Source organism: Cyprinodon tularosa, unplaced genomic scaffold, assembly GCF_016077235.1.
Source record: "Cyprinodon tularosa strain WSP-4 unplaced genomic scaffold, ASM1607723v1 ctg593, whole genome shotgun sequence".
Taxonomy (NCBI): domain Eukaryota; kingdom Metazoa; phylum Chordata; class Actinopteri; order Cyprinodontiformes; family Cyprinodontidae; genus Cyprinodon; species Cyprinodon tularosa.
Genome location: NW_024039333.1, coordinates 363,593 through 390,105, shown reverse-complemented (window position 1 = coordinate 390,105; position 26,513 = coordinate 363,593). Strand labels below are relative to the sequence as shown.

The following is a 26,513-nucleotide window of genomic DNA, read 5'->3' as shown; positions in this document are numbered from 1 at the left end:
CTGGGGTGGTTAAGGGATTTTTAGAGGTGGCCACATTAAGATGATGCCTGACCATTGACTGTTCCAGAGAATCTATACTGATCAAAATAAACTCGCACAGCATCAATATTTTCCAAATAAATCACTGAAGAGAGACCAGATTTTCATCAGGGTCCTTGTTGATAAAGGATGTAAATACATTTGTGCTGTTTAAATGAATTTATTGTTCTACACAATTTATACATTGAATGCAAAACAACTAAATACAATGCTGTTTATCTTTAGAGAAGACTCTGGTGTGACTGCAGAGACAAACTATTTCCTAGAAAACCTAAAAACTAACTGATAAAAGAGGCAACATTTTTATTAGTCTCTTTTTATTTGCTGCATGTTGTGTTGAATGACTTCTTGCTGCATTTTTGTATTCAGTTGTTGGTTTACATGCGTGTTTAAGATCAAGTGTTTAATGTTTAAAGGTATAGTGGAGGATTTTTTTTCCCCATGTGGATCATCTAAATAAGTGGTTCTCCTAATTGTCAATCATTCTGCTGATGTGTTTACGTAAGGCTGTCCTACGCACTCGTCCCCATTTTCACCTAACCAGCTGAGAAATACCTCCCCCCTCGCACACTGATGAGAAAACGCATTGATTTTATGAGCAAAAATTGAGCTTTTAAACATATTTATAATGTTTTCATATTTCTTATGCATGGATGCTTTAAAATGTTGAGACTGGGTAGAAAGATATATTGGAATGAAAACTTGTTTGGAGACATGTTTTAGTCCACATGCTACAGTCAGTGTCCGAGGAATATATTCTCTGCTCAATGGATAGACTTAGACAAACTTTATTGTCATTTTTTACACAGAGTATTCAAAACAAAATTTTATGCAGGGATCAAATGTAAACAGTGTGGGAGAAAAAACATGGTCCATTGATACGGTCAGTTTGATGCAGAGTCTGTGACATGATGAAACTGTTTCAGAATCTGCTGAACCTGCAGTTAATGCTGTGAAGCCTCTTTCTAGAGGACAGTAGTGAGAACAGTCCATGGTGGGGGTGTGAGGGGTCATTGTTTATGTGATATAACATTTACCGCTTTTGCTATCAACACCATTCTATATCATTTCTAAAACACTAAGAATGTGTTTAAAGCCATAGAGAAGTCATAGTTAGATGTCAAATCATTCTGTCTTAAACATTTAAAAACAATGTACTTTTAAGACCATATTGTCCCAAAAGTGAGAAAATTTCTATTTAAAAAAAAATTCTGTCTTAAAATCTGTTTTTTTATTATTATTATTATTATTATTATTATTATTATTATTATTATTATTATTATTATTATTATTATTATTATTATCTTATACAGGCCAGTTAGTTATATGTCAGCCTAATAACCTAAATTCGGCCAATCATATATCAACGGTCATCTGTCAATCAAATGTTTTCGTTCATAGCATCTTGATTCATATGTCACAGCTAATATACGCAAGGGTTGAAATAAGAATCATTTCCTTCCCCGTTGAGTTCCGTCCCAGTGTTCATGGGGATGGACGTCTGTTTCTCCGGCAGGCGTAGAGCTAACAGAACTGGCAGCGTTGCGAGGCAAGGGCTCAAACATGTACGGCTGGAAGCCTTCTACACCAAACCAAGCTTCTGCCGCCCTGGCATCCTCTTCCACAACAACTTCATCCCCGCTTTCCTCCTCTAAATAAAAAATGGATGACGGAGGAGACTCTTTTCAAGTGTTTTCAAAAATTTTGTGAAAATTCTCCACTACACCTTTAATGTAAGATGTTCCAGATGATGGTATCACTGCTGCCACCATCAGGCTTTGCAGAGAACTGCTTGTTCCAGTGTTATCGGATCACATCCCAGATTGAACAACAAACCACCTGGTGTGAGTGGCCAGGGATTGCCGTCTAGATCCACCCATGAGTCTGTGAATATCTGGTCTGTTTGGGATTTACTGGTACTCAAGCAAGAGCAGCACTACTTCATCATATTTCAGCTGAAATTGGAGTAAAAAAAAAGAAGCTTTTTGTGAAAAATAGGTCTGTGTTAAAAATTAAAATGTTCAAATCTGAATCAATTGTCATTAATTGCTAAAGATAATTTCATAAAAGCAAAGGCTGCGTTCTTACATCGACCATTTGGACCTTTTGGATGTTAATATAATACTAATTGGAATATGCTGCATAAATACAGAATCCTCTAATTTAGGTAAGATCTTGAAAATGTTTTTTATACCAGTTTAATTATAGGTCATTACAGAAAAAATCGATTCCAAAGCTTGAGAGCTTTGAAAGGACGATGAAAACCCAGTTTTTAACATCTGTTATTGGACTAAAGTGGGAGAAAATCAGAACGACTAAAAACAGCCCAATTTTCAACAATTAATTCTGGATTAAATCAAGACTACAATGGACCGACCAATTTTAGCCTATAGGGGAAATCATTTATTTATTGATTTTTGTCCAGAGAAGGAAAATGGACGAATAATAACACAGTACAGGGCAGTGCTAAAATTAATGAAAGAAGCATGATGTTAAAATAAAGGGAATATGCAAAGAATAACTAAGCTTAACCACTGATGAAGGGCTTTTTTTAGAAGCTATAGCAGCTCTAATTTGAAGCATTCAGCTGGTTGAGAAGTCCTAATGAAGGCACACCTCCAAATATAGATGGATCATCATCATACCTCAATAAAACATAACGGGAAGCAAAAATGCAGTTTTAGTGTTATCTCTTTACATATGCACTACATGGATTACAACAACCTAGACTGCAGGTGCCCATCTCTTTGGCAGTCTATGGGTGAAAGGCAGGTCAACCTGGACAGGTCGCCAGTCTGTTGCAGGACAACACAGAGACATTCACTAAGCACACATTCACACCTAAAGACAATTTAGAGATGCCTGTTAAACTCACACTAATGTTTTTGGACTGTGGACGGAAGCCAGAGTACCCTGAGATAACGCACACATGCACTGGAAGAACATGCACACTGCATGCAAGAAGACCCTGGGTCGGGAATCGAACCTACAACCTTACTGCTGCAAGACAACAGTGCTGCACACCGGGCCAACGTGCGGCCTGTGTAAATATGGTTTTATAGCTAATTTAAAAGTTCCTGCAAAGACAAAAATGAGACTAAAACCACAAAAATTAAACGAAAAAACAGAAATGAGACGCAAAACAAAAATTAGGATAATGAAAAAATTAGATCCTTAAAGGCTTATAGGAGTAGCTGCAGTAAAAGGTGGAAATACAAGGTTCTGATTAGTGTTGCACTGACACCGATACCAGGGGCTCCGATTCAGCAGAGTATCAACAAATGAGGCACTGATACCATTTTGAGAGCCAAAAGTTTATTCAACTATTGTCACCCATTCCAGGTAGACAATAAAAAGTTTTACTGGATTCACTTTGTATTAGTCTTTTTCCTGCTTCACAAAGGATGTCAGCAGCTTGACAAAGCCATGACGGCAATTATTTTACATCGGCCAGTACTGCACAACCAGGTATATTTTTGGCCCCGATGCCGATAGCCGACACTAGTTCTGATGTTCTTGTTTCTGTTATTTCCAGAAATCCTCCATTATCCAGTTAACATTTTATGTCCTAACTTGTGTTAAAAGTAATATTCACTGACGGCTGTGTTTTTTCACACAGTATGTTGAAAGGTTAACAGGCACTGGATGCATCCCAAAGCAGAAGCTGGCTCTTCTAAAGTTTGTTCCTGTTCATTGTTGGAGATCAGGAACTATTAAGTATTTAAAAATCCCTATATTATGAAAGCTTGTCAGAGACAGTTGAGCATTTTTCTCCTCACCTTTCTGCGTCATATGATCTCAATATCCTTGTTTTTATCCATAACTCATCTAATAATGCTGGACACCTTGGTTTGGTTATTAACAGGGACGCAACAGCGACTGCTTTAGCCTTTAGTTGCAAAACCCCCTTTATGCAACGCAAAATGTTTTTCCTTCAGTTATTTACTGTCACAGGTAGGAGCTTCGGAGAATCAGTGTTGGGGCCGGTATGATTTACGGAGGGCCAGCCCTCGCATGCTAAAATTAGGACTGGCCCAGCGGGCAAATGCCCGATATCACAGATTATCAGTCCGAGCCTGGCAATAGAGGTTTGAGGGGAGTGCTGGCCTAGTGGTTAGAGCAGAGCACTTGTGTTCTGCGAAGGTTGCAAGTATCCAGTTCAGTCCTCACAGCCTCCACTCTTAGCCTGACGTAGTCCTACTCAATTCTAGTCAGAATATGAGTCTGATACTGCTCCATAGAGCTGTGATTATGGGGCGTGTTTCGAACGAACAAGGGAAAAAAATGCCTCTGCACTCAGTTGGATAGACCTACAACCAATAAGAGCAACGGAGTGCGTGACGTATGTTAAAGCGATTCATAGTTGTTGTCAAGAAAAATCAAAGCGTGCAGTTGCACGCCTAGAATAAGAAGATGAGCGTGAACGATTTTTGCCGGTGTTGCAAAAAAATTAATTTGCTGTCGATATCTTCTAGAACAGACCTAATAGCAGAATCTACTCACCTCAACTCTCCAGCGGCAGCCATTGTTGTTGTCACCCAAGCGCGCTTTGGTCACGTGGTTGATTACGTTACTGTTGATCATCTGTCCATCATCGTATAAAGCCCGCCCTGACAATTTGATTGTCCCGCCAGATATTTGGCGAGCATACTCGCGCTACTGTTGAGCAATGCCAGACCGAACTTCCCGACCTCAAACGTTGTGGGCGGGGCTAAGTTCGGAATGGCACCCAGGCTACTCCACTCTGGGTACCTTAGCAAAACCCTTGAGGCTGATTTATGCTCAGAAACCTCAAAAACCCCCGCCCCTGCCTCACATACTAAAAACGGGCACCGCTGATATGCCAATTATTTATGTGGTTATCGAACTTGATCTAATTAAATAAATAAAAATAAATAAAAAATAATTTTTGGGTATTTGGAAATGATGGATGAATGTTCACACAGACTGTTTAATCAGAAACGTAAATTGTTCTGTTGTTGCTCATTAATTTTGCTTTTTTTTAATGCAGGTTGTCCGTCACATTCCTTTAAAGGATCTGTGCTTCCTTTGGGCTTAACTTTACCACCGACTCCAGTAGGAATGTCCTACTGGGCTGTCGGAGTTTCCCAAGAAACTGGAGAGCCTCCCAACAACATGGAGCAAACTAACAGTGAGTCATTTTCCATTCTTTCACTATTCTCTCTAAATTTAGCCGTATGTTTGGCCAAAGTAGGAAAGCTTTATGCCTGACTGCCAGACTGCAATGAAAAACATCCATCAAGTACGTCCAGAAATAAGGCAACTCTAAAGTGAAATGTTTCTGTGTGCAGAGCGACTATAGAACTGGTTAAATTTAGCACAAGCAGAAGTGAAACCATCAGAGTGAGAATCCTGAACGGTGAGCCTGTTTTAAGCCCTAAACTGAGCACTGAAAGCATTCGGTTGTTTACCATCAAACAGACTGAATATCATTGAAAAACTGATTTTAAACTGATTAATTAGATGGTTTTGTACCACACCAATTGATTTATTTGAATCATTTGTAATGGTTATGGTCTACTCTACAGCTTCAATTCTGCGGGTCATTAAAAATCATAAAAATTATAATTTTTTTAGTTAAGGTTTTCATTGGCATAAAAAAATCATTAAATGTGATTTTCTTGGCAATTAAAATGCTTTATTTAAAAAAAAATGCATTTATAATTTTTTTTTTTTGTCAGATTTATCAGATATCACTGATTCTGCGTGTTTGCGCGGAACTGCTTCCGGTTTATCGTAAAGCTGTGTGTTCTGAAAAGACGCTCGAGACGGAGAAAAAGCTAGAGACTGGGAAAATTTCAACAAAAGTGGCTGGAAGCATGGCTGCTGCCTGTAGAAGGCAAAGATTCTGAAGGATTCCGCAGTGTTTTATATATATATATATATATATATATATATATATATATATATATATATATATATATGAGGGTCATGGGTACTTCTTGATGGCATTAAAAAATGTTTTAACCCTTTATAGGGCACTTAGTGAAATACTTTGAAAATCAATATTTCAAGCCAATAGTTTTATTGTAGCATTCAAATAATCTGGATATTTTGATGGAAAAAATGAATGTCAGTGTAATAAAAAGAAACGCCAACTTGGCCGAATATATTAAGAAAAATAACAAATGTGTTTTTATAAGAAATTCATGAAAAGCACTGAGAGAGAAAAAAACACTTTTTTTTTTTTGGTCCAACATAACCTTAGAGGCATTAAAGCTGAAATCTGTAAGTTTTTAAAAATCACTTTTTTGTCATATTGGCTAAAACTGTCCCTATTCCCAGACAGCAGTACATGTTATATGTAACCTGTGAAAAAAACTGCTTCAATTGGTCCCGCCTACTGCCTGTATTTCAATCTGGAAAGAATAATTCAGGACGAGTCAAAACAACCAATCACAGCCAGAGGAGCGTCTGATGGAGTGTCAATCACAGCTCACACACGCTGAATCCCGCCCTCCCCCCCCTCTCACCGCTTAAAGGCACACTATGCAACATTTTTAAGTTAATTAATGTGTTCCATAACGTTATGGATGATTAAATGAGTCATTTCAGGTTGAACAAAGGTATTCTCGGCCGCCCTGGTGGTCTGTGGGGGAAATACTGCACTTGCAACTGCAGGAGCACCAACCCGCACCCACAGGCTCAGAAGTCTCGTGAGTCAGTCTTGCTTTACGGCGAGAACTGCTACACCCCCCAGTTAAAAGCATTCTCGTTGCTAGCACAGTGGCGATCTTTGTGCAGTTATGCTACGTTCACATCGGACGCAGCAAAATCGGGTCTGCTGCTTCATTTTTGCTGCTTGTACCAGTTAGTTCTGACGCGCTGCTGAAGCAGCTTTGCTGCTCTGCCTGCGCGGTGCAAAAGTGTGTCTGACGCGCTTTGGGCGGAGCTTCACTATCCTTTCTCTGCCTTGCAGCTATATTTGCTGTGATCAGTGGGAATAAAGTAGTTTTAATATGTGTTTAAGTGAGAAAATACACCTGAAAACGTAATCAGTGCCGTCAGTTCATTCAGATTATTATCCTGCCTTCAATATTTTTTCTGTCGGAGCCGCTCAGACCCCCACATACCAGCGGTGCGCCGACAGTAGGGATCCCTTCATCAGCAGCCTCTGGCCTAGTCGCCTCCTCGCGGTTCACCACGGCAGCTGGTAGGTGCTTTTCATCTAAATAATCCAAACTGCGTATTCTGCCGGCAGATTTCTGCATTTTAAGTTAATTTAGACGTCAATAAACTGTTTAAGAGGAGTGATCATCAGCGCTGTGTCTCTCTCCCTGCGTCAGATGCTTAAACGCGCCCGACGCGCTGCTTCAGCTGCTCAGACGTGCTGGGCCTGCTGCTCAAAACGCGCCGCGGGACCTTTTGCTGTGCCTTGACGTTACGTTGCAAGTAAACTCGCTGCTTCTGTCGCGCCAGCTGCGGGACCAGGAGAACAGCTGTGCATATTTACGACAGTGCACTTTTACTTTCGCCCTCTGGGGGGAGCCTCGCTGGAAAATCAACACCGGTTGCATAGTGTACCTTTAACCTGCCGCTGCCGCCCGGCTGCCGCAGTCAGGAGGACGCGCGTGGAAGTCATGGCGGAGCGACAGCCACCAGCGAAAGACAAACTGCCCTTACTGCCCCTGCCGACAACTGCTTACACGGCAAACTTCGGTATAACCAGCATCTTATATCTAGCTGCTTGGAGGTGAATGTTATCGCTCTTACCGGTTCACACTCCATGCCGCGTACGCTGCTTGGACGCTTCTGGTCGCATGCGGTAGCCGCGCAGATGCTGTGAGACGGGTGGAGCTTGGAGGTGGGGCATGAGTGAAGCAGAGAGGGTGGGGGAGTGGCGTGAAACTTGTTTTTCTTCAAATTTTCAGTCGAAGTCTGCTCTCTTCTCAATGTTACAGACTGCAGCTTTAATGTTGATACTGGCACTGACATTTTTTTAGATTATAAACCTAAATATAATTGTTAACGAGGCTTATTAACTTTTTAACTTTACTTTTTAACTTTTCAATGAGCTTTTTACCTTTTTTTCTTGACTTAACTCTTTTTTCAACTTAATTTCCAGTAGGTAATATATCAATCAAGGGCTCATCTTATTGGTCAAATGCCAAAATCAGATGTACAGCCATGTAGCAGGATCTTTGCTGAATGGCTGGATATAGATCTAGTTCTTCTAGACCTCACTGAGGGACGGGGGGGGGACTTCATTTGTAAAGGGATGCAAGTGATCAAAAATGGTAACTTGCCCTATAAAGGGTTAAGAGCATTAAAAGAGCATTAAAAAGCATTTGATTCCTGTATAAGCCCTGCAAAAATATTGTTCCTCAAGAAAGCTTCATATGACAAAACCAATATTTTTTTATTTATTTAACTTTATTTAACCAGGAAAAAATCCCACTGAGATTAAAAACCTCTTTCAAGGGAGTCGTGGCTAAGAGGCAGCAAAGTTACATACTGAACAGAAATACATTTAATTAAATGACAGGTACATAAAAAAAAAGAAACATATAAAAAAACAATAACAGATAAGTGAAGTTTTAACTTAAAACCAATTAAGTATAAAAACTCTCTTTGTAAAAGAAAAATTCATGTAAAAGTAGCTGCGTAGACCAAGGCCTTCTTCCCCAGCTCTGTGCGAGCAGAAGGATCAGCTAGCAACAGCTGATCATTGGATCTCGGCATGAGAAGCCATGTTTTTCTATTTAACTTAGGTACAAATATAAGAGGACAGCAATCCAAGGATTCCTTATCAATAAAAGTGCACCAATGACGGTGCCTCCTCATAGAGAGTGAAATGTCATTGTTCTACAGTTGGGATGAACCTCAGTGAAGCATGGTAAACATTTGAAGACATGAAGAAGAAGCGTTTTTATAAAACAGGTCACCATAATCTAAGACAGATTAAAAATGTGACAGACATGAGGCGCTTTTTTACTCCCAAATAAAAACATGTATTATTACAAAAGATGAAATCCAATTTAATTTGAATTTGTTCAGAAGTTTGTCAAATTCAGGTCAGTCCTGGGATAGTCGTAGGATTTAGGACTATCTGACGGACGTTCCTGGTTGATCTGTGTGTCAAAAGTGTAACTTATTCATAATTTCAATCATTCACAAAATATCACCACACTAAGGGCAGTTGGGACTAGGCCTGGATGATAAATCCATATTTATTTATTTAATTCATTGTAATTTTATAAATATGTATTTTTTGAAGATCTAGATTTTCTAAAAGTAGTATTAACACAGTTGTAATTGGTTTGTTAAACAAAAGCTTACTATTTAATGGTGTAAAACCATGAGCTGCATCATGTCATGATTTTGAAGTTTCACAGTTTTCTGTTTAGTTGCATTCTACATTCAGGTCAGGTCCCAGAATAAAAATGTTTGACATAAAAGCTAATGTTTACTTTTATTTTAAGTTATTTCAGTCATTTGTTCTTTTTTTATTATTATTATTATGGCACTAAATTGGATTTGGTTTGAAAAAAATCATTTTTTTTTATTTTAACTGATCTTGCTGAGCCCTAATGCAGACTGAACGGTGGTGCAGTTGTTTCAAATCTTTAATCTTCATGGAGTTTGCATGTTCTGCTCATGCATGTCTTTACCACTGCAGGTTTTTCAGCTTCCTCCACATTTTCTTAACTATCTTTAGTATGTGACTGTATGGCTGTTTGTCATCCTTTATCTCAATATGTTGGCCTAAGATGGACTGACATCATCCAAGTTCTTTCGAGTTAGACCCACTCCCCGGTGTAAATTGTAGTAGCATCAGTTTAGCATTTTGTCCCATTATGCACAGCCAGCGACGTAACATTAAAAATCACACAATAAACCAACATAAGATTAGGTTTTTACTTAAGTCTTTATTATTTCCACAGGCAGGTTTACCACAATAGTAGAGGCTTTTAGTGGCCCCATCTGGCTCCTCCCAGCCAGTAAGTGACTTGTGCTGACATGCAATCACCTGCTCGTTCCGTACTGTTTGTTAGCCGGTAGCTGGGTACACTCATTTTATTGCTACTACTTTGGTTAGCAGTTCCAAACATTTAGGTTGGTGGTTAGGGCATAGGGCTTGAAATCCTTAGGTTGTGAGTTCAAAGCCCACTCCCACAGACTGCAACTCCAACAGGCTCAGACTTGGAACGATTTTCGGCCCTGGTATTTTCCCATCTGCACCAGCCCTACTTATGGACAGCCCCCCTTAAAAAAAAAATAAAAAAATAGAAGCACAGTCAAACGCATGCGTCTTAAATGTGAAACACAATACGAATACACATTGTGGATTAACGGATCTATCTTCAAGCATCACACGAAAACCATCACCAAGGCTTCTAAAATGCGGTCTTACTTTGGTTATTATGAACACGGACGCAACAGTGACTGCTGCTGCGTAACATCCACACATGCACGAAGCCAGCCAGACACCCACTCACACATACAGCGCCGTCACTGACTCCCGTTTTCCAGCCCACAAAATTTTCATAAAGTGTAAACGCTACGCCTATGAGAAAAAGGAGCAGCGCATGAACCGAACACAACACATGCCAATTGAACCGCGACAATCGAACCGAACGGTTCGGACGGTTTTCATAAACCGTTCCATCCCTATTAAAGATATATTGACGTAGCTGCTGGTTAAAATTCACTGAGTGCTGCTGTGTCTCTCCTCCTCCACGTAGCGATTCTGTACGCAGTGAATAGCGACCCCAGACAATATTATGTCTCAAAGCAACAGATCCGATGATATTTCACAGAGAGGAGAGACTCGAGAGCAGCAGGAGTGCAAGGAAAAAATACGGACTGGAAACGCTCTGAACACAGACAGCTGCACCCAACCCCAGTTACTGTTGGCTAAAGTAAATCAGCGGAAATTATTGGTGGGGGCTGTCCCCTCCATACCCAAAGTTGTAGGGGACATGTCCACACCAGTCCTTCAGAAAGTTACGCCAGTGATTTTGACCTTTCAAAATTTATAAAACAATTACTTATGTAGTATATATGTTTGAGTAAAATGAATCATCCACCACTCTACACATTCTCTGAATGTATGGTTATTAAAATATTTATCATTTTGATTTAGAAATAATTAAAGTATTCAGTGTAGAGTTTGTAGAGCAGAGTTCAGTCTCTCTTTTGTTGCCGTTGGTTTAGGTATTAACGGTTGAGTGTTGTTTCATGCAAATGGATCATAAATCAGACACATTAAACAGCAAAGTCCATCACATACAAATCTAATATCAGAGGCAGGTGGTGATAAGAGCTGAGTCATCTGATTATACAGCAGAAAGGTGATCAATCCAATTACAGCTCCCGCCCAGACAGAAGTCTGCTAATGATTTACTAACATGCATGCTTGGAGTGAGAGATTGCTGAAGAGCGAACAACACAATGCAAGCGAATGTCTTCTGTCTCTGCATGGTCATCCAGGAGGAGTGCGTCACTGGGTGCAATCAGCTGGCTTTGAACCAATCTGACTATATGAACTGGCTGAAAATGCCTTAAAAAGGCATGTTGTGAATTGGCACTGAATGCCAATAGACTGAATGGAATTAAATTAATTGGACTGAAGCAACTTCCTCATCATCAGCTTTTCCATGTGTAAGGATAAGACTGGTGCTGCACTGGAGATCTGTGCATCTAATAGGAGCAAAACAGATTCACTCCCGCAGGTATTCTCAGATAACATCAGCACAGCAGTCTGACCATTCTGACCTTTCTGCATTACTCACAATCTACTGCTGGTAAGCATGATTGATCTGTTCAGACATAAAATACAGTGAGGAAAATAAGTATTTGTCACACTGCTAGAAATCATGGAGGGGTCTGAAATTGTCATCGTAGGTGCATCTGCTTCTCTAATTCTCCTTTGGTGTGTGTCGATGGTTTTTTTTATCCTGTTTGTCTCTGTGTTGCCCTGCGATGGCAACCATGTACCCCGCCTCTCGCCCGTAGATGGCTGGAAATAGGCACCAGCAGCCCTTGTAACCCCGCTTGGGATAAAGAGTGTCAGAAAATGGATGTATATGTATGTGTGTGTGTATTTATATATATATATATATATATATATATATATATATATATATATATATATATATATATATATATATATATATATCTAGTCCATCTATGTCTTGTTCCAGTAGCCAATTTGTCATCAAGTTGCCCTGGTTCCCTAGCAACTGACGCGGTATTTGTATGTTTGAACTAGATCAAACATACAAATTGAAGGCTTAATGTTCAGCTGGATGAAAGCAGTCCAAACTAGGATCGGATTTTATTGTTACCTCAGATGCTGCCTCACCTTCAAGCGATAAACCAATCATATTTAGACGGGTACCAATTAATTTATTTTTAGATAGAATCAATCTTATTTATAAATAATCCCATAAAATGATTACTGCTTAGAGCAGGGGGGAATGGATGGATGTAATAAAAAAGGTTTCTAGGATTATTCTTATTCTCCATTAATGAGGAGAAATATCATTTTATACTGCACTAGATTTTTTTCAGACTGAGTAGGATTTCTTTAGGCATGTAGAGTGTCTTTTTCTCTGGATTTTTCAAGCATTTTCCTTTAAGGTTCACAGATCTGTGTCAAACTAAGGAGCCAATCTCCTATTGTTAAATTTCTTTCTTTTTTATAAAGTGCCCACCTTGTCCAAGGCACTACACAGAGACCTGGTGACCTATTAACAAAATCATCAATTTGTAAAGGGAAATAAATCGATGTTTGCGCTGGTCAGAGAGGACCGGGTCGTTAGGAAATACTGTTCTTCCTTAACATTTAATACCATATGTTAGCACAAGATCCAAAGTAGGAAGATGAGAATGTGTGGGACTATTCACATTTTGAACAAAGCTAATTGAATAAAAGATAGCATTAATGGCTGCATTAAAGCTTTCACCTTCAATGTCAGCTTGGATGTTAAAATCCCGCACTATGATGACCTTGTTAGTATTTAACGCTTAATAACATATGTAGGAACTCTGAAAACTCATCTAAAAATTCAGAGTAAGGACCTGGTGGACAATACAAAGTTACAATAACAAGAGGTTTTGTCGTTTTAAAATTTGGATGAGAGAAACTAATAGTTAAATCTTCAAAAGAGTTTTAATTATTTACTGCCTTTGTAGTAATTAGTAAGTCAGACTGAAAGATTTTTGCTACTCCTCCTCACCCAGAACTTCTGGGTATGTGAAAATTTAAATAAGGAGTGAAAATTGAAGAAGTTGCCTCATTTATGCTCACATAAACCTCTAGATGCAGCCAAGTTTCTGCCACATAAATCAATGTGATTATCACAAATCAAGTCATTAACTGACTTTTTTCAAGAAATAGGAGTTATTTTTATTTTGGTTAAATTATCATAATTTACTACTGTTTTTGTCATTTATTTGATTTTGTTGTGGGCAAGACAATATCTGGATGGAATAACGGCAGAGAAGCTTCAGAGAAGTGTTTTACAATATGACTCTGCTTCCTGGTGTGAACCCTAGGCTGTCAGGGTTTTGAAGAACTTATAAATTTGGCCAGATTCCTAAAAAGAAGAGCTGCACCATCCAAAGTGAGATGGATGCCGTCACTTCGAATCAGAGCAGATTTTCCCAAAAATAATATATACTTCAGCTGAGAAATGGCCTCTGCACAGCTTTACATTTTTCCGATTCAAGACACACAAAAACAAGGGTGAACATTGGTCTAGCTTTAGAGCATTTGTGCCAACATTAGGAAGAAACTACTTTGGTTCAGTGTGTCCCTGATTTGACATCACAGACTCCAGTAAATTGGTTCTGATCAGTCGGGCCATTTGAGGTTCACTTTGAAACCCTCAATCCAACGGACATACTCTTTTTTGTTGCACATGTGGACAATAGTCTTGTGTGCAACCTTTATAGAGTGTTCTGTTTTCAGATTGGGTAAACCAACTATTTTCACCGTCCCTTTTTCTCTTACAATTATTTATTTTTTCACATTTTCTATCAGGCACAGGGGGGGAAACAGAGGCCAAGGTGTCCCTTGTGGAGGCCCCCGGTCCCGACTCCGAAATAACTCCCAGTCTTGAGAACATCAAGGCAGCTTATGAAGGTGGTGATAAGGAAGCAGCCAGGGAGCTGATTCAGCAGGCCTGTTGCGTGGACTGTTCAGGGGGGATCCATCCCGATGGGGTGAGTGATGAAGTAATTTATTTTTAAAAGAGGTCAATGACATTTAATTATTTAATTTATATTTTTAAATGTTTTTTTTATCATATTAATTGGGCATTTACTCATGTTCTTGTGTATTTTACTAAATAAACAATAACATGATTAAATGCAACATTAATATGTATATGCTTCATGTAATATTTTAACCTTCCCTCTATCTTAGGGATTCAGCATAATACATACATAAAAATGGAGGTATATGTACATAATACATATATATATATATATATATATACATACCTCCATTTTTACAACAAAGGCTGGAAGTTGGTCTGAACAAAGAAGTTGGGTTTAGGTTTTTCATCCACTCGTGTTAGGAGTAGCCATAGCCCTCAGGAAATGGGGAGAAACTTATGGAAGAAATTTTGTTAAATTATTGTTACGTTTTAAGGAAATTTCATTAAAGATATAATACAGAAAAAAACTTGATAAATGTTTCAATCCAAAAAAATTTAAAGAGTAACTTTGATGTTTTCTCAAATTATACAATATATGAATGCATAGTTTATAAAATTTTACGAATAGCATTCAGCGTTTCCAAGATCACATTCTCTTCACTTCATTCCCAATACAAATGGTCACTTTAAATTTTAAACCAATAAAAAGGTTACTACTAACTATAGAAGAGGATTAGAGCCACTGAAAAAATAAAAAAAAAGTTAACTGATTTTTAAATATTATTTCAGTTTAATATGGGAAAAAGTTAGAAATCTAGCTTTCATCTAAGAGTTCTGACTTTTTTCTCAGAATTAAGACTTTTTTCTCAGAATTAGGACTTTTTTTCTCAGAATTCTGACTGAATTCTGACAGCTAACAAACATGTTAGCATAAATCCCTTGCCATGTCTGTTTTAGAGACTAGCTCTCTTGTTTTAATCACCTTCTGCTCTTCCAATAATGTAATAGCATCACCGGCCATTCAGTGGCCCTAATCCTCTTCTGTAACTAACGTGCCAGCAGACCAACAACAATGCGTCTTTGCTCCTTACTCCATATACTGTAAGAGATGTGATCTGTGAAATACAATTTTCAAAAATAGAAACTCGTTAAGCTCAATTTAAAAAATTGAAATTTGAAAAAAGAAATTATTAAAGAAAATACAAACAAATTAATACTATTGATTATGTATAAAACAAAATCTGACGGCAATTAGAAATAAAAAAAATTAAATGTTGAAGAAAAATATAAAAAAAAATCTTAGTAAACGGCAAAGTTACTCTCAAAACCTGTTTTTTAATCCAAATCTTTAGCAATTGTCTTTGTTTAAACATTTCTACAAACAGCAGTCAGGAGTATTTTATGTTTTTAAAAAAAGCCAGAATTTGGAGTATAACCCCGAATTCTGCTCCCCCTGTTTTCCCTTCACTCTGCTCACATCTTTCCAACAGAGCAGTTATGTTGTTGTGCTGATTAATGACAGTTTCCCTGACTTCTCCGAACGTCATGATCTACAAACAAACTCTCCATCCTTCACCATCATAATTCAAAACTTCAGTTTTTTGTTCTGCTCCGCCTGCACCTGTCACTCTTGCTCTCTTGGGAATTCAAAGAACAGATCTTGATGTTATTACCGCATATGCCATTGGCGATGCTTTTCACAGACCGACAGAGGCGGTCTGCACAGATATGATGCAGACAGGAGAGGAAGATTTGGAAGCTGTCCATGTATTAAAACTTTGAATTTCCTAAAGTTTAGAAATAAAAGAATTGAAAGAACAAGATTGAAAGTTGACCAACCCCCAGTGTGCACATCAGGTATGTACCGGTATTTTAAAACTGGCAGTAAATTTCCTCTCCAGAAATCAAATCACACCTATTGTGAACCCCTCATTTGGTGTTTCACAGCCTCCCTCAGGGGGTCCAGACCCCCACTTTGGGAGCCCCTGCCTATTGTTAAATTTAGTTTTTTTTTGTAAAGTGGCCACATTCTCCAAGGCAGTACGCAGAGACCTAGTGACCTATCAACAAAATCATCAATTTGTGAATGGGAACTAAATTAATGTTTGCACTCTGCCATATTTTTCAGTGATACAGAGGAGAGAGAAAATCAAACAGATTGTTTTAAAATGTATAACTGCGATATCTGTAAATTATTTGCTGAAGTGGTCAGAGAGGACAGTGTTTTGAGGAAATACTGTTATTTCTTCACATTCAATGCCATATGTCAACACAAGGTCCAAAGTATGAAGATGAGAATGTGTGGGACTATTTACATTTTTAACAAAGCCAATCAAGTCTAAGATAGACTGCTCTGGCTCTGCTTTACCAAAAACAGCTTTGATTATATGATCTGGCTGAAGAACAGTATTGCTCCATGCTTTGGGGATTGCTGTGGTTCTTGGTTTTGCTTCTCTTTTTCACAGATAATGATAAAGAAATGTGCTTTAAAACAGTCAGTTTTGATCGTTTTGAACCTGTGGGAGCTTAAATGTGATGAAGTGAATTATTTTGTTATTAAATTCAGACACACATGTAGAATGAAGAAATAGTAGTTATTTATTTCTCCTCTTTAGTAGTGAAGATTGCAGACGGCATTTGCAGATGATGCTGTTAACACCTCCCTCTGTGAGGCCAACGGAGAGCTGCAGGGAGGAGGCTCATATGGTTTCTTTATCCTATTTGTGAGAAAACCAAATGATTGGCAAACACAAGAAACTTCAGGGGCTGTGTGCAGATAAGGAAATGCATGTCAGTGATGCCTCTGCGTGTTATTTTGAGTGACTGCGGCTGACACTAGGAGCTCAGCTCAAACATGACACTTCTGCTTATCTGATGCCCCATCACATCTTTCTTTTATTGATCTACATGTGTTCTTTTAACCTGACAACAGCCAGATGCATGTCTCGCTCCGCCTAGCTCCACTCACATACATCTGGGAACCCGCCATAGGAATTGCCTTTACTGAAGGCTGGGCCTTATCAAAACTCCTTGCATATGATTGGATAAGCCACTTGTCTGTCATCTTTATTGACGTGCTATTTCAACCACTCACACCGAAGCTAACCCGTGACGCTGTGAGAGGAGGAGCCATTTGGTAGATCAAGCTCTTGCCAAATCCGGTCGGGAGAAGGGCAAAAACATCGTTTCCACCAACAAAAGCCTTCAAAGCTGTTCTCTGATGTTCTTTTAATGAAACAATATCAGATAGATTGGACAACACAGAAGAAATAGCAGCATCGATGCTAACGCTTGCTTCCTCAATGCGAGCCGCCATTGTTGTTGGAATCTCACGGTCGCTTCTCCACTCCAGGAAACACCCACCCTGCGTCCTGATTGGACAGACCATAAATTCGGTTGGGGAAATCACTTTCAATGAGCGGGTTCCCAGATGTATGTGAGTGGAGCTAGGCGGAGCGAGACATGCATCTGGCTGTTGTCAGGTTAGTGTTCTTTAGGCCTAATGAGTAAATTAAAAGATAGGGTCTGGTGTTCAGGGGGGAAACCAAAGATATTAGGTCCCTATCCACCTTGGTACATACCTACAGACCTGTGTCCGCTATGTAAAAAGTGGAAGGGGACTGCCAGAGATGACAAGGAAGGCAGAAGCTCCCCATACATCTCCAAACATTTTTCAGGTGTATACTATGAACTTTAAGCCACGCCCCCTTTTGTTCTCAACTGAGAAATTAGATTGGTATCTTTGCCACCACTGGTTTTAGCCTCAATGTTTACATCTGTCAGGGTTCATGCTACATGTAATTGATTGTTGTGCACTGCTTCTTCATCTTTATCTTCAGAACAGTTAAAATAAATAGCAATGTAAAGCATATAATAAAGCATACTGTCTATTTGTATAGTTATTTTCCATTGTTTTTAATTGTCATTACACTGTCACAGGCACAGAGCAATGAAATGAACTCTCTGTATTTAACCCATCCCCTTAGGGAGCAGTACGCTGCCATTGTGGGCCGCCCGGGGAGCAGTGTGGGGTTAAGGGTCTTGGTCAGTGACCCATCGGCAGTCCGTTGGAGTGGGGCATGAACTCAGAACCTCAGGGATCCAAGCTCTATGCCCTGACCACTAGGCCGCCACTCCCCCAAAGCAGGCATTAGCGTGAAGGGTCTTGCATAAGGGCCCACATTGGCAGCTTAATCCCCCCAGCTGGGATACGAACCTAGGCTTCCTCTTTGCAGGATGGGTCACTAAACATATTCTAATCATAATCAGAGTTCAAAATGAATTTTTATATCATGAAATGTCAAAATTTACTTTTAAAAACAAAAGCCTTCGGCTCTCGTTTGCCATGAAGCTGGCGAGCTCATGACACCAGATGATGCTACAGTGGCTATGCTAGTGTTGTGAAGGAAAACTGGAGAAGGCGGTCCAGTGATGATAACTGACTTTGTCACTCAGGCATTCAAAATGGCCCTTCCCAGACAAACACCAGCCAACTGGCAGCCCGCTTCCCTGCAGCTTCCAGCAAAATCCTCTCCAACTTCCAGCCACTGGCCTTCTCCTGGGCGTGCATCATTTTTTAGTCTGACTCCAACCTTTCACTGAATTACAGGGCCTGACCAGGAGATGGTGCTTCTATTTAGATCGTAATGTCCACAAATCATGACAAAAAGAATATTTTAGTAAAAAGATTGATGTTTAAAAAGGAATATACGAACCTACTAGCACTAAGTTGCTAACTGGTTAGCAAGATGCTTCTGAGACACCGGCCACAATCATACTTGCTTGTGAACCTTTTGCCAAAACAACCCCACCCTCTTGATAAACGACCAGTCACAGGCGTGCACCACCAGAATTTGGAAATGCAACGGTTGGAACGGCCGTTTCCCTTTGACTTTAAAAGTGTATACCAGCCCTTGACGCCCCACCATGGTTTGTATGCTTGTAAATTTGAATAATGCTGTGAACAACCCCTTAGTGAAGCCTGAAAAATGTCAGCTTTAAGTATGAAATAAAAAATGTCAATAATTTTATTAAACATTTTTATTTGAACTGGAAGTTCTCAATTGATTATCAAACTAAAAAAAGGCCACATGTTTCTTTTTCATTGTATGTCCTCCTCCAGGTCCGTCTGCTGTCTCTGGCCACCCAGCACTCTGATATAGTGAGTGTGTGCTACCTCCTGAAAGAGGCCCGTATCCCTGTTCCTCAGGAGCCGTCGCTCTGTAACCCGGCTGTCCTGGCGGCACATTGCGGTTTTTCCAACCTGCTCAAGGAACTGCTGGATTCCATACCTAGTAGGAGAATAAACTCTTCAACAATCGTCACTTTTTATTCAGCTATATCTGATTCAAATCACTTTCAAAATCAAGGTAATGATTTGGTGGCAAGGGTCTAAACTAGGGCTGCAACTAACGATTATTTAAAAAATCGATGAATCGGACGATTATTTTTTCGATTAATCGATGAATCGGACAAAAAATATTTTTTATATTAACCTCTTTATTCCAAAATAAAAATTTTAGACAGAATAAACAAGCACACAAGTACAGGTTGCTCATTAACTGTACTGGTGCAATATGAAAAAGAAATGTTTGTGTTAAAACTACGCAAACTTACATGAGAAATGTAGCTGTACATCCACAAAATATAGGGTACTTTGTTTCATAAAGCGCAGAAAAAGACATTTTTGTTTTTAAAAGCCCCAAAGGGGTTCAAACAATACCCCCCCCCCCCCCCCCCCCCCCCCCCCCCCCCCCCCCATTTCAACAAATGAGGTTTTTTAGAATAGAAGAGTTCTGCCTTTTAAGACAGGAAAGTATAGCAGTTAAAGTTGCTACTTGAGAAAATACTGAACCATAGAGATAAAAATAGCCCTGTGATTCAAATTATAAATTGTATTTGGAATAAAAATGAGAGAAATAGGGGTGCTAAAAAACACATCCTCCAAAGACAGATATTTACATGGGAATGTGGCATATAATTAATTGACATATTACTGATCTTGCTGGATTTTATTCTGCTTTACTTCCATAAATTGCAGGATCTTCTTTACTTTATCTTCGCCAGAAGATTTAAACTTTAAAAGCCTTGCCCTCATAATTTGCAAGTTAATTTATTTATAAAGTAAATGTAAACGCTGCTTAAGCTAATTCAAATGAAATTAAAAGTAAAATAAGTAGCCAACCTTATCACTGTCTGTAACCTACTAACAAGCTAAGGAAAGCATCAGATGAGCTACCTGAGAAACTAACCTAACGTTTCCCCACTTTAAAACCAAACAAACATGGTGGTTCCGTGCCATGTTAATTTCTTTTGAAAAAAGTTGCATGTTATCACTTTTTTCGCTTTACAAAGCGCAGGCTATTTTAATTATTGTGATCAATTTGCGCCGTCAATCCCGGTGCATGCGCGCTTCATTTGCAGTCTGGACGCTGAGGCTCCGACTGCAGCTGAGAGGGACCCCTGCGGGAGTGGGGGCAGGTGCCCCACGGCAGAGTAGGAACGATACATGCTTTCACGTAAGAGTCTCCAAAAGCCGCCAGTGACACCGAAAAAAGTCGCCAGATTTGTCGCTAGTCGCTTTTTTGAAAAATAGTCGCTGGAGGGGTCTGAAAAGTCGCTGAGTTGGCAACACTGCACCTGCAGCGCTGACTCGCTCTGCCATATTTTTTTTTCTTCCTCTTTCAGTCAAGAGGCAGTGATGACGGCGCGGCGGATGACGCAATAATCGCGCGACACAACTAATCGATGATGAAATTCGTTGCCAACGCTTTTAAAAGTCGATTTTTATCGATTTTATCGATTCGTTGTTGCAGCCCTAGTCTAAACAAATGAAATGGATTTGAAGCAGTCCTGTACATGATGCTACAGTTTTGTATCCTAGGGCCTGCAGAAGTATTCACTACCCTTTGGCATTTGTTATGCTTTGTCGCTTCACTACCTGGAAATAAAATGAGCGCTAAAGCTGGAAGTTACCAAACTAGAGCCTCTAGGGGCTAAGAGTTAGTGTTGCTTTTAGTGTTGCATTGGGAGGGGCCCCAATCCAGCACTAAAATGGTGGTATCGTTATCGGCGAGTACCAACAAATAGGGCACTGATTCCACTTTGAGAGCCAAAAGTTTATTCAACTATTGTCACCCATGTCACCCAAAATGTTCTACTGGATTCACTTTGTATTTGTCTTTTTCCTGCTTCACAAATGTAGGCAGCAGCTTGACAAAGCCATGATGGCAATTATTTTACATCCAATTAGTATGCAGATCTTCATATATACACACATGCACATCAATTTCAAACAGATGGTATCGGCCAATACTGCACAGCCAGGAATCGGGTATGGGTATCTGGGCCAAAAACACAAAAAAAACAACGGTGCAACACTAGTTCTCAGTTATAGTGTCATTGTGGATCCCTTTAAGTAATTGAATAGTAAATGTAATAGTCCTTTTTGTTTACCGGTTAGGTGTTTGCCTGAAAAGAGACCTAGTGAACTGCCTGCTCGCCACCGCCTGTCAGCAGGGTCACCTGGAGGTGGTCCGTCTGCTGGTCCACAGCTACGAGGCAGATGTGAAGGACTTTGCCCTCCATAGCAACGAGTTTGCTGTCCTTTGTGGGCTGCCGCTGTACGCGGCTGCTCAAGCAAGTAAGGAGACAAGGGTTTAGTTTGGTGTTCAATCTCTGCTTTATCCTGATTTCTCTTGGTGGCCCCTCGCATAAATCACTTTACTTTCAATTTCTGAGACTAGCAGGAAAGAACTGTGTTTTCTTCCTTAAATAGAAGGATGAGCTGTTAGCTTTGAATCAGCTACTAGAAAAGTTTCCTGATGAAATAAAGGCGGGAGAAGAAGATTTTAGTTCCTATTTACTGAGATCCAAATCACTTTTATATCGCAAGTCAGGGTTCCTACTGGTCCTTGAAATCCTTGAAAGTTTGTAAATTATGTGAAAGTAGGAAGCTGAGGCAGAGGCATTTCTTGCAAGAAATAAGGTTAAATTTGTTTTAAAGTCCTCGGACAGAGAGATGGGGCCCTCTGACTGCGGCAAGCTCAGTAATTACATTTATACCTTACAAAATCACACACACCCTCCCCCTAGGGGAACCACCCCACCCCCTGTATAAAGAACTTTCTCACACTTGAACATTTGGTTATTCCCAAGAAAAAAACACCTCAGTTCATCAAGGACATACATTTTAGCCAGATAAACACTCTCCTGTTTATTGCATGAAGGATGCCGTGTGAACTCGTTCTTATCTCCCATGACCCTCCCTTCACCCTTGTCTAGAGTAGGGAGGCAACTGCTTTTTTGACTCCATAACTTAACTCAGACAGACTGGTACAAGACTTCTAAACAATCACCCCTATTTAGGCAGAGGAAAGGGACACTCAAAATATTTTATCTCACAAATAGGCCAAGGAAAAATATGCTTCCACAATTAAAAAAAAAGAACAAAATAACAAGTTGAAGGCCCCAGGAAAGTGTTTGAAGAAACACCAGCCTGCAGGTGCACTGCCTGCAGCAGATCAATCAAAGCAGAGACCATTGGTGAAACTGCATTGGTCGAGTTATGACACATGAGCATATCATAAAATATCATCTTCTTTGCAGAGTGGGCGAGGAAATAGGGTGGACACCAGTGACCGCTTAGAAATGCTCCATGCATTCAACATTTCTTTGAACAGTTCTGCAAAAATTGTTTGCATGTGTTTTAGAGGAAGATCTAAAAAAAGATGATATTCTAACAAAAGCACAAAATTCTTAGTATTATTTTCCATGTGCAATGTAATTTTTCCATCTGAAACCCAACTGCAGTTGTAGGTTTGGCGTCTATTTTAGCGCTTTTAGAAGTCTGGAGGAAAGTTGCATGCAAACATTACATTTCTACAGTCACTGTGGCTGCAAAGGAGGATGATGGGGCAGGGGGTATTCTGTGAGCATGTTAACACATTTTAACAGTCAGAAAAAATAATACCGGTAGTAAAATAATATCAATAAAGAAAAAGAAAAAACTCACAGGCCGTCACAAATTAAATGCAGCTTGACGATAGACATTGTATAGTTAAACTAAAACAATGACTGAACTGAAATGTGGCAGATTTATTAAAACACCAAATAGAATCTTAACGGCCACCAGAGAACAACCTTCAGCGAGTCTGTGAAGAGATGGGAGGATTTTTTTCCTAGTGCGTCTGCATGAAGCATAGTTGTGTTTTATTAACACTGATGCCTGAATTTATATGCATGTAAATATTTTTTTGATTTTTTTTTTTTGTCTTTCGGTTATTGCTAAATAAGGTTGTGATTGTTACTTTTGTTAATTTACAAAAACAGTAGAAATTTTGGTATGTGGCAAATTAGTAACTACAGGCTGAGTGGAAAAAGAATAAGATAAAAATCAAACAATATTAAAACTGTAATAAACAGATTATATCTGTAGACAATGAATTAAATCATGTCTCTTACGTTGTAACAGCCGATATTTACCAAATTACTTGTAACACAGTTCAAATTGGTAAAGATAATTATGAGAGTCAATAATATATATCATATATTTATAGTTTTATATATTTATAGTTTTAAAGAAGGTTGTAACAGTCAACACAGAATTGCTTATTTAGGATAGGCGCTCTAAGCTTAGGCTTTAGCCCACACCTTTTTACTGAAATATCTTCCTTTAAAGGAACCTTTATTATGTTTTTTTGTTTTTTTTCTTTTTTATAATGTTTAGGAAATGCAAATATATGGTTTATTACATGCATTGTACTGTTTGGAAACATCCATTTCACCAAAATAAAGGAATTTATAAATAATAAATTACTTAAAAATCACTCAGTAATCAAACTGACATTTATTATCCAGTATGATATTATTTTAATGATTATTGAAAGATTATTAAAAGCTTTTTCTAAATAGCAACAATTTAGGGCATAGCTTTAATATAATGGCCTGATTTAGTAAATATGCTACAAAGAAGATGGTCAGATAACTTTCAAAGAATAGTTTATCTGTGAATGTAGGTAGTAGAAACACTCTAAAAGCAAGTCAGTGTTATTATTAGCTTTCCTTATACAAAAAAATAGCTCCTTCTTTTTTGATTTTTGTCTTTTTTTCTTTTTCCTGAGAAAATGTGTCCGTCAGGATGCAATCCTAGTTGAAACAACTGTTTGCCAAAGGTTCCTAGGTCTGCATCGGACATATTAAAATTGGGATGGAAAAGAAGCTCTCCGGCCTCACTTGTTGCTGCAGGTCAATTTAGAAGCTGATGATGATGATCAGAATTTACGGAGTCAGATGCCAGCATTGCAACTCAGAGATGGGGGATCTGAAGTCAACAAGTCATCTCTTTGTCATGTATTTGTTCTACCCAGCCAGAGAACCAGGTGAGTCCAATCTGGTTTAACCTGTGCAGATTGGACTCACCTGGTCAGAACAAATACATGACATAGAGATGACTTGATGACTCCAGATCCCCCATCTCTGTTGCAACTGATAGATTTCAGGGGAAAGAGTCTCTGCAAACACCTTGTTTCTCTCTGGCGTTTTCAAGTGTGTAAAGATGTTGTGTTTTAAAGGTAACGAGGAGATCGCTCACTTCCTGATAGAAAACGGAGCTGAATTTTCATCCTACACCCTGATGGACTATCCAGACTTCAGCAAACGTCTCCTGAGACAGAAACTTCATGAAACCACTGGTGCCAATGGAGTGGAGGTCTGTCTGTGTTTTATCCAGCACCTGTTTGGTTGTTAGAGGAACAATCTGTTCTAATGATAAGGAGAGTGAGTCAAGATTATGTGCTAATCATGCCCCCCCTGTGTGGTATTGATTGATTATTGACCCACCCTCTCCACTTAAAAAAAAAATATATACAAATGCACAACCCTGTACTCGCTCTTGAGAGGGAACGCCTATTAAACGCGTGCAAGAGCATGCACGGGTCCATTTCTCCTCGTGCACGCTCTGTTTAAATGCTGCTGTTCTCATAGCTCATACCGGCTTACTGTGTCTGAACGTCCGCCCTAACACCTAATCCCTCAATCACTATATAGAGCAAAGACTGTATACTCGGTTATCTTACCGGTCGCACAAATGATCACAGCTTTTTGTTCCCAGTTGGTTATGTAACTCCTCCTCTACAGCGCTGTGCCTGTGCCATTTTTCTTATTAGTTGCCACTATCAGGTAGCGACAGCGGGCAGCTGTGACAGAAAATCCCATAATGCTTTGCGAGGTGAGCTCTCCACGCAAAGCATTCTGGGATATATCTGCCTCTTCTGAGGCCTTCCTTTTCTTCTCCTACACTTCGTAGACACTTTTTCTCTTACGACCCTTGGTTCTACTTGGTCCCAATGGAATTTCCCATTGGGATCCTACTAGCACTAAGTTGCTAACTGGTTAGCAAGGAAGAGAAAACTGGGCCGAATCACTTTAATGATACTCAGAAGACTTGGGATTTTAACATAAAGCCTCTGTCTGGTTAAAATATTTAAATAACTAACTCCAAAAGCCTTTTATAAATCATTTAGTTAAAAATATTTAAAAAAAACTCATTTTAATTAAGTAGACTGGAGGACCTTGTCTATTCAGACAGGCCAACAATTCCCTTAACGACCCCCTTTGAGAGGCATAGAAAGGTCATTGCAGGCTAACAAAAGAAGCCAAATGACCTCCCATTCCAAAGGGGTGGACCCCTTCATCTGTTCAAATTTGAATGTTTTCAAATCTCTGTTTAAACTCATTCCTGACATTTTGAATTGGAAAAGCTTTCTGGATGGGAAGCAAAACGCCTTCAAACTTGGAAACAAAGTCCAGTGGATTGTTTTTAATATCCTTTTTCTGCCATCATAATTAGAGAAATTACGGGTTTTCCATTAGCTTTTAAACTGTAACCATCAAAGCTCGTCGTCTGAGTCAAAGCTGTCTGTTGGTGAGTTTGTCTGTCGCTTTGTGTCTGCAGGGAGTCGGCGTGTATTGGAGCGGCTTACAGCTGCCTTTCCTGGAGCTGGACTGGATCATGGATGTCTGCTCAAAGATTACCCACCTGGACCTGTCCTCCAACAGCCTCAGTGCTCTGCCCTCCGTCGTCCCCTGGGGGCTCATCCACCTGAAAACTCTGGATCTTTCCAGCAACGCTCTGAAAGAGCTGCCGTTTGCTCAGAACTCGCAGGATGTGATCTGCTGCAGGTGCATGACGTAGATCATCTGAACACCTATTTTTTAATTAGATTTGCTGAAACACTAACCTTTCTTCAAAGATATTTGATTCTTGCTTTTACCTTCACCCACTTTGTGTTTTCATTCTCAATAAATGAATCATTAAAGCTTTTGTTTGCACATAAAGAACTACTA

The 26,513-nt window shown here is 39.4% G+C and overlaps 1 protein-coding gene across 3 annotated transcripts in view; it reads left to right on the top strand.

Moving 5' to 3' along the window:
• lrrk1 (leucine-rich repeat kinase 1) overlaps positions 1-26,513 on the top strand; it is a 92,708-nt gene that overhangs the window by 2,654 nt on the left and 63,541 nt on the right. For 2 of the 3 annotated variants that reach the window (XM_038306836.1, XM_038306835.1), the window contains exons 2-7: positions 5,051-5,191; positions 14,051-14,232; positions 19,291-19,462; positions 21,610-21,810; positions 24,740-24,876; positions 26,122-26,348. In XM_038306836.1, the coding sequence (XP_038162764.1) occupies positions 5,122-5,191; positions 14,051-14,232; positions 19,291-19,462; positions 21,610-21,810; positions 24,740-24,876; positions 26,122-26,348 (989 nt within the window). In that variant the 5' untranslated portion in view covers positions 5,051-5,121. The remainder of the gene's footprint in view (positions 1-5,050; positions 5,192-14,050; positions 14,233-19,290; positions 19,463-21,609; positions 21,811-24,739; positions 24,877-26,121; positions 26,349-26,513) is intronic. The other variant, XM_038306837.1, reaches the window with a different exon arrangement.